At 44.4% G+C, this 12,195-nt stretch overlaps 1 protein-coding gene across 1 annotated transcript; it reads right to left on the bottom strand.

Moving 5' to 3' along the window:
• Window positions 1-3,299: 3,299 nt before the first annotated feature.
• Window positions 3,300-11,975, bottom strand: creld2 (cysteine-rich with EGF-like domains 2). The gene is made up of 10 exons (XM_080537426.1): window positions 11,664-11,975; window positions 11,432-11,514; window positions 10,840-10,950; window positions 10,568-10,659; window positions 10,277-10,453; window positions 6,459-6,557; window positions 6,069-6,152; window positions 4,829-4,924; window positions 4,065-4,205; window positions 3,300-3,730 (listed from the first exon to the last, which is right to left on the bottom strand). The coding sequence occupies exons 1-10, from the start codon at window positions 11,802-11,804 to the stop codon at window positions 3,651-3,653; spliced, it is 1,104 nt and encodes a 367-aa protein (XP_080393552.1). The 5' UTR covers window positions 11,805-11,975; the 3' UTR covers window positions 3,300-3,650.
• Between the last annotated feature and the right edge of the window lie 220 nt (window positions 11,976-12,195).

Below are 12,195 nucleotides of genomic sequence, written 5' to 3'. Positions count from 1 at the left end.
CACTCCCTCCAGCCCTGTGAGAAATACGCTTCGCTGTCTCTGACTCAGATTTGCATAAGACAGCGCTGTTTACCTTCCACAGCCTCCACAGGCTCATCTCACTGGGAACAGACAGGACATCTCCCACACCATCCTGTTCCTGACACAGTGCACTATTTTGGTCAAAAGCGCAGTACATCGCACTCCATCGGAAAGTTACACATTGTCATTTGAGAACCTCGCCAGATTCCCGGGCTGTCTTTGATAAGATTCAATATTCATCGCAATGACAAGCATTACCACCTACCAACCACTATATCACATGGGTAATCTGGGAATACGTGAGAAACATATGTCTGTGCATTACGGGTCCTTTTCAGTGACTTAACAGTATCAGTGATATGTATCATCAACTTGATGTAGGCGCTATAAAAGGGGAGGGAATGAGGACGTGATGAGAGCCTGGTGAAGAGTCGAACCCTACCCCTAACCTAGGGGCGGTCATCAACAGGCTGGATTATTCATTTCAGTGTTCATCGATGCAACGAGGGTCACGAAATAAAAATGATTTAGAAAGGGTCCCTATAGGCCAACGCCAGGGGGTCAGCTGAGGTCCAGAGGTCAGAGGTCACGTAACGCACAATACAATTTCCCAGCAGATCCAGCTCCGTCCTCGGGCACCCTAGCGCAGCTCCCAGCTGCTCATCATCCCCAGACTGTAGAGTCAGACTCTCCGTGCGCGCCCCTGGAGCTGAATATCCAGCTGGGGCTTGCCGAAAGGACTTCAAATCTGTCAAGCTTTGTCAATGCGTGGTTAGGAGTCGAGCTGTGTGTAGGAAAAGAGCGGCGACCACATCAGAGGGGCAGGGAGGGGGGAAGGAGGGACCCGCGTTACAGACGGTGGTGGCCTGAGCAAAAGCACATGGCACAGATGCTCGGAGCTTCCGAGCCCTGCAACCACAGCTGGGGGGAGGAGGGAGGGGGGACGGACGGGCAGGCAGGGTTTCGATGCCAGAGGGAGAGAGAGAGAGGGGGGGGGGGGGGGAGAGAGAGAGAGGGAGAGAGAGAGGAAGAGGGAGAGGTGGGGGGAGTAGCCTACACTAGCGCACTATTGACTCTACTCTTGAGTTCAATCCAGGTCATGATTAAATGTATTTAGGTTGAATCAAACACTCCTCTATCACACGGTTACTACCATTACTGTGTTCAAGGTGGCACATTCTCATACAGCTACTGCATGGAGCTGTAGAGAGGCTGCAGAGGACAGAAGAGGGGGGTTGGCTCAGTCTGAAGCTCCGGATATCACCAAAGAGCAATGGCTAGCTGACCAATTGGTACCTGGAGATCGGGCTTTCTGCTCGGCTGCTCCCAGGCTGTGGAATGCTCTCCCTGACCACCTAAGGGCACCAGTCTGTGGATGCTTTTAAAAGAGGCCTTAAAACCTACCTTTTTAATAGAGCCTTTTATTAGCCTTTTTTTAATTGAAAATGTTTATTGTTTTATCTTTCTTCTTGTTTTTAATCTGTAGCACTTTGAGATTTCTTTATGTAAAGTGCTTTACAAATAAAATGTATTATTAATAATATTATTACCTTTGTTTTTCAGTCAAGCTAATGAGGATATAACATCATAGTAGAAATGAATGTAATAGAACTAATTGTACAAATGATATAGAGCCATAGAAGGTTCTGGATGACACCACTAATGCATAGCATAGCTGAATGCATTCCCAGAATGAGAATGGAGAAGAAAGCATTCCCGAGTTTTCAGAGTGCACTTCTTCTGTGTTTCAGTTCCATGGTGCTCTGGATCAGCCTGGTCAGTAGTCAGTGTCCTCCTGGTCACCCTGCCCACAAATGGACCATGTGGTCTACAGCTGAGCTTTACTGGCAGAGCAAAACCACAACAAAGTTGGACGAAAAGAGCACAGTGCCCCTTTAACCATACACCATTCCCGCCTGTGGAGTTAGTGGCCTTCTAACAGTTTTTGCATGGTTTCACTCCACAAAAAGGGCTCGCATGAAGGCTAAATAAACATATTTGAATTGGTTTTGCAGTTCCATTTGAGTGGTTGTGTCTGGGAAAGACAGATATACAAAGACTGGCTGAGTGAAACCATTTGCAAAAGACTAAACTGTCTTCGAGTTGCTGATAACATGGGAAAAAAGGGGTCGAAAACGCTGGAAGAAGAGTTGTTGAGTTCCCATGGCATCACCGGTCTCCACGGCGACCTGTTGTGACATGACCGCATACTTCTCCTGGCTTCAGTACCCCGTTGTGTCAGAAGGGTGTTGAAAGTGAAGCTTCCTTCTTGTTTCCAAGCACTGAGGCATGACAAAAACACTCCAGACAAAATGTGTCATCGCTCTATAAAAGCTCTCTGAAATGCATTTGTTCCACTCGAGATGTGATTGCATGTCTGCTTAGCGTCACAGCAGGGAGTTCTGTTGGGTTCTGCCTCAATACCATCAATTGAGGGGGGTGGGGGGGTAGTGGGTTATCTGGTTATCTGACATACAACCATGATAACCTTCTGAGGCACTACTAAATGTCAAACCTAACAATCGGCACATGCATATGAATGACTAGACAAGAGGAGACATTGGACACGTATTGGTGGAGAGGAGGGTTACAGGACGAGAGGGGATTGCGAGATTGCATCTCTAGTGGAAAGCACCAGTCGAGACAGGTTTCAACTGGCTCCTCTTTCCACCTCTTCGAGGCTGCAGGAGAAGTCATAACAGCTTACATCATCCCAAAGGCACACAGGAGGTCTCCTTATTACAGGTTTAGAAGCAGGTTAGTAGAGGGTGCTTTGATCTGAAGCAGGTCACAAGGTCGAAGAGCCAGAAATACAACCACGGTTGGCCTTAAGAGAAATGTAGGATATACATTTATATAAAGTATATAGTATTGTAGTCAAAACAATAGGGAAAATATATCTTTTTGAATTTGATCCAAATCATATCAACATTTGTTTTCAACAGGCTCATCCACCTCATATCCAGCAGATCAATAATCACAGCACATGCATTTTAATCTGCCGTCCATGCAGAGAAACAAGCTGCTGATCATCTTCATTCGATGTGTTAGAGCGCCACTACGTGGTCACTTGTGAACACTGCAACAACAATACGACTGCATTCGTTGACTGCACCCAAGTGATCGTCTTGGGTATTGCATCCAATTACAGGTTTGACAGAATTAAAGTGACCTTGAAATTACAATGATATGGCCACATTTAAATCATGTATAGTCAGTGATAATCAGACATAAGCGCAGAAGTTAATTTTATTCAATTTTATTGAATTGCCTCCAAATTACCTGCATGAATTTAAAAACTAGACACAATATTTGACAACATTTGGTGGTTTAACCATAGCAGAAAAAACAAAAACAAGGACCAGAGTAGTTGGATTTAAGACTGCACAATACTGTAAGTTGTCCATGATCCATTCCACAGGTATCAAAATCTGTCTCAAGACCGCCGTTTGTTGAATGTACAGTACGATAAGTGCCATGTAGTCTGAGCGCTTTAATAAAAGGAGTGGCCTTCGACATTCTGATGCTGTTATGGTGCACTACCGCGCCACCCGGTTGCTCCCGTATACTGTGGTATTCATGATTGGTTCCTTTTAGTTCCTCTCATGAGGTCAAAGGTCCTCGTGAGGTCAAAGGTCTTCGTGCTCCTCCGGGTGCGTGGCGGTTTCAGAATCTGACGCTTCTGGCGAAGGTTCTTCCACCTTTTCTTCTGATAGAAAAAGAAAGAAAGAACAAGCACTTCATGATACACACTGACCTGCTTTCTAAGAGCCTCGTCCTTCATCTGATGATTGACTGATATGATGTACAAAGACCTACAAGGGTCCTTCTCTGATGTTGAATTGATGTTAGCTATGGCACCAACCAAGAGAGGCAGAGAGAGAGGCAGCATTCATATTCTGCCATTTTAGACGTTTTCTGAAAACGTTTCTTGGCACTAAGACCATCATTAGGCTCACTGTGGACAATAGATGTAAAGATGATCTTTAGTGCTACAACGCTTTTAGAGAACTCGCCCCATGTATTGAGCACATCGTAATTACCTGGTTCAGGTGTTTTGACACACACACCTTCCCGTTCTTCGTAGCCGTTGCCACAGATACACACATAGCTGCCCTTGTTGTTGACACACTCCTGGTTCTCTTCAGTGCACGGCGTATCAGGCTGTGAACACTCGTCAATATCTGACCACACACACAGATTTTAAATGCTTTATTTATGTCCACATTAATGTACAATATCTAAAGAACATAAATACTAACAGTGCATTTTGACATTATGAACAGTCAGTTACAGTAGTGCTGAGCCAACAACCAGTAATGCCTACACATAGGATGTCTCACACACACACACACACACACACACACGCACGCACGCACGCAATGTGCAAGTACTGAACTCGAACACCACACATCTTTCATCCCCATTTCCTTGATTTCTAAGAAATGATTTTATGCCATTTCCACTTCATTGGGATAGAGAGTAGAGATTGACAGGAAGGATGGGTGAGAGAGAGGAGGGATGACATGCAGGAAAGGTCGATGGCCGGAATCGAACCAGAGACCCTGCGATTACGTGGCATGCACCTTAGTGAGCTACTCCACCCAGGCGTCCCGACTGACAGATTTATTAGCAATTGGAAAAGTGACAGCAAGGCTACATTATATAGCGTTCCTCAATCCGACCTTGTCAGCTCTGCGATTACCTCAAGGTAAGAAGGAATCCATGGAATGAAGAAGGGCCTAGGTTATAGGCCTATTTCCCTAAGTATACAAACCGAGCCATACTGTACACACAGATCTCTTACCTGTGCAGGTGCCCTCTAAATCTTGGTACCCATTGGCACAGGTGAGGCACTTATCAGGCCCCGCCCCCGTACAGCCGGAGCACACCTCGTCACAGGCTGGCAGAGAGAGAGAGAGAGAGAGAGAGAGAGAGAGAGAGAGAGAGAGAGAGAGAGAGAGAGAGAGAGAGAGAGAGAGAGAGAGAGAGCAAAGACGGGAGCAAGGTCAACAGAGAAGGTGAGGCCAGTATAGCACACACGCACACACCACTGTGGTTTGCTAGTGTGGATATTGCAAAACAGCCACTATTTTTCAATCCCTATCACTAATGCCCAATGGATGTATCCACTGATTCTTCGAGATAGACAGACAGCACTAGACAGACAGACACAGACAGATAGATACAGCATTAGACACAGCACTAGACAGACAAATAGATAAACACATAACATTACACAGCATTAGACAGCACTAGACAGTAGGGCTGGGTTCAAAAAATCGATTTCCCGATTCTGAATCGATCTTCATTAAATGAGCGATTATCGATTCATAAATCCCAAGATCGATCTTTCATTTAAAAAAAAAAAAAAATTTGCTTGCAGCTTCAACCCGCAACGAGATCTCGTGGCCAGATCTCGCGCTACAAGAATTTATCATATCTCACGCAACGTGAGGTCTCAACACTAAAATCTAAAAACATGGCGATGGCAGGGACACTCAAGTCACCACCAGGCTTAAAGTCAGATGTCTGGGTGCATTTTGGATTAAAAAAATGTGACGATAGAGATGAGCTGGACAAAAGCAAAGTCATATGTAAATAAAAAGTACATTCATGTAACTGCTTTGGAGTCAATTCATTGATATGTTTAACAATGCTACATGTTATAGGGTTCCTTGAACCATTTATAGCATTAGTTCGGAGAATCTCTTTCATATTCAAGCAAAAAATGTATATTGTAACTAGATCGAATCGGAATCGAATCGAATCGAATCGAATCGAAAGCTGTGAATCGGAATCGAATCGTTTTGGGAAATCAGTGGCGATACCCAGCCCTACTAGACAGACTGATAGATAAACAGATAGATAGATAAACAGACAGCACTAGACACAGACAGACAGACAGACAGCACTATGCAGACAGACAGATAGATAAACAGACAGCATTAGACACTGCACTAGACTACGGTAGTTTTTTTACAAACCCAGTGTAAAACCAACACTGGAGAATTCTGTCACGGGGGACCACCATTTTACTCTCTTACCTTTACAGGAGAAGGATCCATCCGTATTGAGGCAGTGCTGATCTTCTTTGCATGGCGAGGGTTCTGTCGAGCACTCATCCACATCTGGGGGCAGACGTGACAAGCAACAGCAAGTATATATTATTGGTCTATCTTTATTTTGTATTTTTATTTATTTAGCCTATTTATATAGCCTACTATTCAATTGACAGTTTATTTTGTTGTTGTTTTTGTGGTCTGAGCTACTATAAGACCTGAATTTCCCCTGGGGGATCAATACAGTACCTCTCTATCTTCACCCCAAAAAAAAAATAAATAAAAAATAAACACAAACACATCCCTCGCTCCAAACCGTAAAAAGAATTGCATATTGAAAAGTGTTTTCTTTCTGTGACTGATTGGCTTTCTCACCAACACACGCCCCCTCCTCATCCTCCTCCCAGCCAGCCTTGCAATCATCGCAGTCCTGATTGGTCAGGCCGGTGCAAGTCTTGCAGGAGACATGACACTCTGTAGGAGATTGAGAGAGGAAGATTAATTTCACACCCGATTACCAATCAAGTTTCACATTTCAAGTTTCAAGTTTATTGTTACGTCAAATAACACAAGTGTAAGAGAGTGAAGTTCTTAGGCTTCAGTTCCTGACATTGCAGCACAAGACAATGAGGCAATAGTCATAATTCAAGATAATAATAAAAAAAAGTGACAATAGTACAGGACATAAGTGACAAATAAGATTATTTACGATTAGCAGTATCTGGCAATTTGAGGGTTGAAAAGACTCAAGAGGTGCCCGACTGCACCCCAGCAGGAAGGTTTGGTTGAGGTATGTTTCAGGAAGGTTTGGTTGAGGTATGTTTCAGGAAGGTTTGGTTGAGGTATGTTTCAGGAAGGTTTGGTTGAGGTATGTTTCAGGAAGGTTTGGTTGAGGTATGTTTCAGGAAGGTTTGGTTGAGGTATGTTTCAGGAAGGTTTGGTTGAGGTATGTTTCAGGAAGGTTTGGTTGATGTAGGTTTCAGGAAGGTTTGGTTGAGGTATGTTTCAGGAAGGTTTGGTTGAGGTATGTTTTAGGAAGGTTTGGTTGAGGTATGCTTCAGGAAGGTTTGGTTGAGGTTAGTGTTGTTCCGATACCGATACTAGTATCGGCATGGCCACCGATACGCACAAAAATGCTGGTATCGGTATCGGCGAGTACTAACAAATAATAACACCCGATACCAAACTTTCACTATCGTGGAAAAACAAACACGCATGCTGTAGAGGTGTAGTGTGGAGAACATGTCGGCGGTTTGGAGATATTTCAAGGTGGATAGTCCGGTGTGTACAACGGCTAAATGCACAATTTGCGGTCTCAATGTGTCGAGGGGTGGCACTAAAGCTGCCAGTTTCAATACTAGCAACTTAATTAAGCATTTAAAGGCAAAACATATTAAAGAGCACGAAGAGTTTCTGTCATCTACTGCAGCTGCGACAGCGAGCAAGAGAACGGATGGACCAAAACAACAAACGCTGAGTAGCTCATTCCATAAAAAGGACCAGTGGGACGCGCCGAGTGAAATGGCAAGAAAGATGACTGAGAAAATGTCTGAAATGATTGTGCTCTGTGACCTGCCCCTCTCCTTTGTTGACAATGTGGGATTCCGCCTTTTTATGGCTCACGCTGTACCTAAATACAAAATACCAGGTCGCAAATACATCACGGAGACGGCATGTTTCAGATAAGCTAGGAAAGGTGCAGGCCATCAGCTTCACTACGGATATTTGGACCAGCGACGTCTCCCCACTGTCCCTGCTTAGTTTAACTGCTCACTGGGTGGACTCCGAATCATACAACCGGGAAAGCGTTGTGCTGCATGCAAACGAGTTCAAGGGGTCCCACACCGGTGAAGCAATTGCAGAAGCAATTGAGAGTATGCTGCTTAACTGGAACATCCCAAAGTCCAAGGTAACATTAGCCTACTTCTTTGTTCTTGTCTTACTCTAAAATGTTGTATTTTCTCTTGTGTTTTTATTTTCACTTGTCGTTTATATTTACTTAATAATGTATTATTACTTATTATTGAAGGTCCACGCCATTCTCTGTGATAACGCCAGCAACATGAAGAAGGCGATGAGGGACTTGGGTGTTTCGAGAATGGGATGCTTTGCCCACTTGATCCAGCTAGTGGTGCAGGAAGGCCTACTGTCACAGCGGAGTGTGTGCGACGCGCTGGCCAATGGGAGAAAGATCATCGGCCACTTCAAGCATTCCCCACTGGCCACTTCACGTCTGCAAACTGTACAGACTGAACTTGGAATGCCAATCAAACGGCTGAAACAAGATGTGCCCACCCGGTGGAATAGCACCTTCTACATGACAGAGAGTCTGCTGGAGCAGAAGAGATCTCTCTCAGCCTACACGGCTGACTACGACCTCCCAGCCACCCTGAGTACCAACCAGTGGACTTTACTTGAAAAAGTAAACATCGTCCTGGCTCCATTCGAGGAGATTACGAAACAAATCAGCTTTAGCACCTCCATCGCGTCTGAAGTCGTCCCCACGGTGGTGGTACTGAAGCGACTGTTGACCCGAGAGACCGAGGAGGACAGCGGGATAAAAACAATGAAAGCAACCCTACTAGCGGCTGTCGACAAAAGGTTCCAGACCGTCGAGGAGGAGCCCCAGTATGCTGTTGCAACCCTCTTGGACCCGCGTTACAAAGACAGGTGTGTATAATAGTGTGCTGATTAAGTATAAACGTTAAGTGTAAATATTTACTTTATTCAACACGTGTATTTTGTTTACTATGTTACTGCAGATACTTCACAAGTGTGGAAAGCAGCAAGCTTGCAAAGAGTGCACTGATCCAAGAGGTGGAGAAGACTGAGGAGTCTCGATCACTGGCAGCAGAGCCAGCCAACAAGGCCTCACGGATGGAAGCAGAGCCCCACACAAGCAGCAGGACCAGCAAGAGCTGCTTTAAGGGGCTGTATGAGGAAATCCTGCAAGAGCATGATGAGGAACAAGGCGGTGCCAGCAGCACAGCTACACAGGTACAGATAGAGACATATCTGGCTGAGAAAACCATCCACCGCTTAGAGAGCCCATTTGAGTACTGGGGAAAGAATAAGGAACGGTTCCCCACCCTGGCTGCTACTGCTGCAGTGTTTCTCTGTGCTCCCTCTACTAGTGTAGATAGTGAGAGACTGTTCAGCACAGCTTCCAACATACTGGATGAAAAGAGGAACAGGCTGCTAGGAGAGAGAGTAGAAATGCTCATCTTCTTAAAGAAGAACCTGCCTATGTATTTGAACTTGAAGCCTAAGGATTTTAATTTGGAGGACTGAGTGCTGCTATGTGACATGTCTGCACTAATGTGCAGTGCACTTTATTTTGCTCCAGCTCTTTTGTTTTTGTTTTTTAAAGTGGAGTTTGTTTACAGTTGTGATAACATTTCCTAACATTTAAAATATCCTTTTATTTATTTTACCAAATTCAGGCTGCACTTCTAAAATATTATTATTCCCTCAGGTAGGCCTACATCTTATGTTAGTCTCAAATGGGCCTTATTTTGTTTGTAAATGTTTACTTGCTGTTGCACTACTTGTACGGTTTTATATCTTAAAGTTATTTTGTTTGTAAATGTTCACTTGCTGTTGCACTACTACTACGACTGTTTTATATCTTAAAGTTATTTTGTTTGTAATTGTTTACTTGCTGTTGCACTACTACTACGACTGTTTTATATCTTAAAGTTATTTTGTTTGTAAATGTTCACTTGCTGTTGCACTACTACTACGACTGTTTTATATCTTAAATGGATATTGCACTGATTGGCATCTGTGAGAGCCACATTTCAGGTTTTATAAGGGGTTGATTTTCTTGTCACCATACCAGGTAGACAATAAAAAAAAGTTCTATAGCATTCACTCTCTGTTGGTATTTTTTCCTGTTTTACAAAGGTTTTGAGCAGTGCCAGACTAAGTGTTAGCAATAATTTTACATCGAGGTGAGTATGCGGCTCAAAAAACATGTTTTTTTGTTTTGTTTTTTCAAACGCCGTGGTATCGGATCGGTACTCGGTATCGGCAAGTACTGCACGGTCAGGTATCGGTATCGGGATCAAAAAATGGTATCGGAACAACACTAGTTGAGGTATGTTTCAGGAAGGTTTGGTTGAGGTATGTTTCAGGGAGGTTTGTTTGAGGTATGTTTCAGGGAGGTTTGGTTGAGGTATGCTTCAGCGTACCTGTGCATAGGGAGAAGGTGTCATTCCTCACTTCGTTAAAGTACCCGTCGACGCAGTCGAGACAGAACTCTCCCTTGTAACCATGGTCACAGCTGCATTTGCCTTTACCACCCCGGGTTCCGTCGCCGTCACACACACCGTTGCCATGGCAAGGTCTCTCGGAACCCCCCACGCAGGCTGTCAAAACAGGCACACACACATAAGAATAGAATCACATGGGGCGGTTTCATTCTCAAATAATCCAGTACTTGTTTCTGCCAAACTATGTGGTTCAGACAGGAATAGCTTTACCATTACAATCTGGTCCAAACGTTCCCTTTGGACAGCACACGTGGATGGTGTCGATGCAGAACCATTTATAAATATCAGGATGCTTTGTTTTCCTGAGAAGTGAAAGAGAGACAATTGTTAACATTGCAACAAACACCTGCATGCACTGTGTTTCTGTTCAATAAGATAACATGGTTAGAATGTATCTAAAGAAATACACACACACGCACACGCGCACGCACACGCACACGCACACGCACATGCATGCACACGCTGAGTAAAAGGGCTCTCACTTCTTGAACCACCAGGTCTCAAAGTGATCCTCATGTTCCTCTACCATGTGGTTGCAGTCGAAGCTGCTGCTATCACAGACGGACTCCAGGATCTCCACCAGACGGATCTCACTGCACAGGAGAGGAGAGGGGGAAAAGAGGAGAAGAGAGCAGGGAGGGAGTGGAGAGGAGGAGAAGAAGAAGAAGAAGAAGAGAGTGGGGAGGAGAGAGTTGAAAGGAGGAGGAGGAGAGTAGAGTGGAGAGGAGGAGGAGAAGAAGAAGAAGAGAGCGGGGAGGAGAAGAGAGGAGGAAATGAGAAATAGAGGAGAGGAAATGCAGTAGGAGTCTTCAACATTGCCTCACATGGGGTGCCAGTTCAGCCTGACCCTACTGTGTGACAGACACGATCAGTGTTTTCCATATACTGTGTTGCAGCCAAATCATGCAGGACCAAAGTTCAGGTCACGACATTTTCAGGGTCAGTCGGACTGGGTCACCTAGGTGCATCAACAATGTTTGAGAATCACTGATGCAGGACAACCACATCTCTGAATGTGTATGCATTATTAGTCAGTACTGTCCAATGATAAGTGGCTGATGGTGACCACCTCACCTCGTTTCATATTTGGAGAGCTTCCTCTCTTCCCAGGCTGTGTTCCCTCCACCAAAGTTCTGCTTTGCGGTTCTGTCAAAGCCCTGACAACACAGACAGATCGTGAACATTGATAACACAGCTATGACAATGAACAGGTTGCAAGACAATACTAGCTTTATTAAAACACCGCTGAAGATATATATTTAAGCACCGGGTGCATCCCAAAAACATTCAAATTCTGGAAACCTACCTTACTGAAATTTTCTGTTATCTGTTTGCAGGTAGAACAAAAGGTTTGTATGTCTTTTGCATCGGTGCATTGTGATAGTAAAATAAAGGTTAGACAAGAAAATAGCCATAGTGGCCGTAGTACTACTGACACGGAGAGCATTTTACCTAGCTTGCTAGAAGCTAAATCAATTACAGGAGACTCGAAGTGTCATACCACTTGCCAGCAAGCTTGCTAAAGCTAATAAAAAAAGTTTTGCACAGCTCAGCCACATCTACTTGTACAGTTACAACCATTAAATCTATGCAAAGCGTACGAAAGTGATATTTACATGCCGGGTTGGAGGAAAAAAAAGCAAATTTACACTTCCGCGTCAGCGTCTTGTTACGATTGTGGCTTGTCGTGATTGGCCTCATTGGACAGTCAATCACAGAGAAGACCAATGGCAGACAGACACGCGCGGGACAACTGTCTGTCTCTCTACACACGTGGAAAATAAAAGGTCACAACATGACGCTTTGTATTTGGGAGAAAACTCACATTGCTTGATTTT

This window comes from Nansenia antarctica (genome assembly GCF_963989245.1).
Source record: "Nansenia antarctica genome assembly, chromosome: 8".
NCBI classification, from domain to species: Eukaryota; Metazoa; Chordata; class Actinopteri; order Argentiniformes; family Microstomatidae; genus Nansenia; species Nansenia antarctica.
This window is presented reverse-complemented; position numbering and strand designations above follow the sequence as displayed.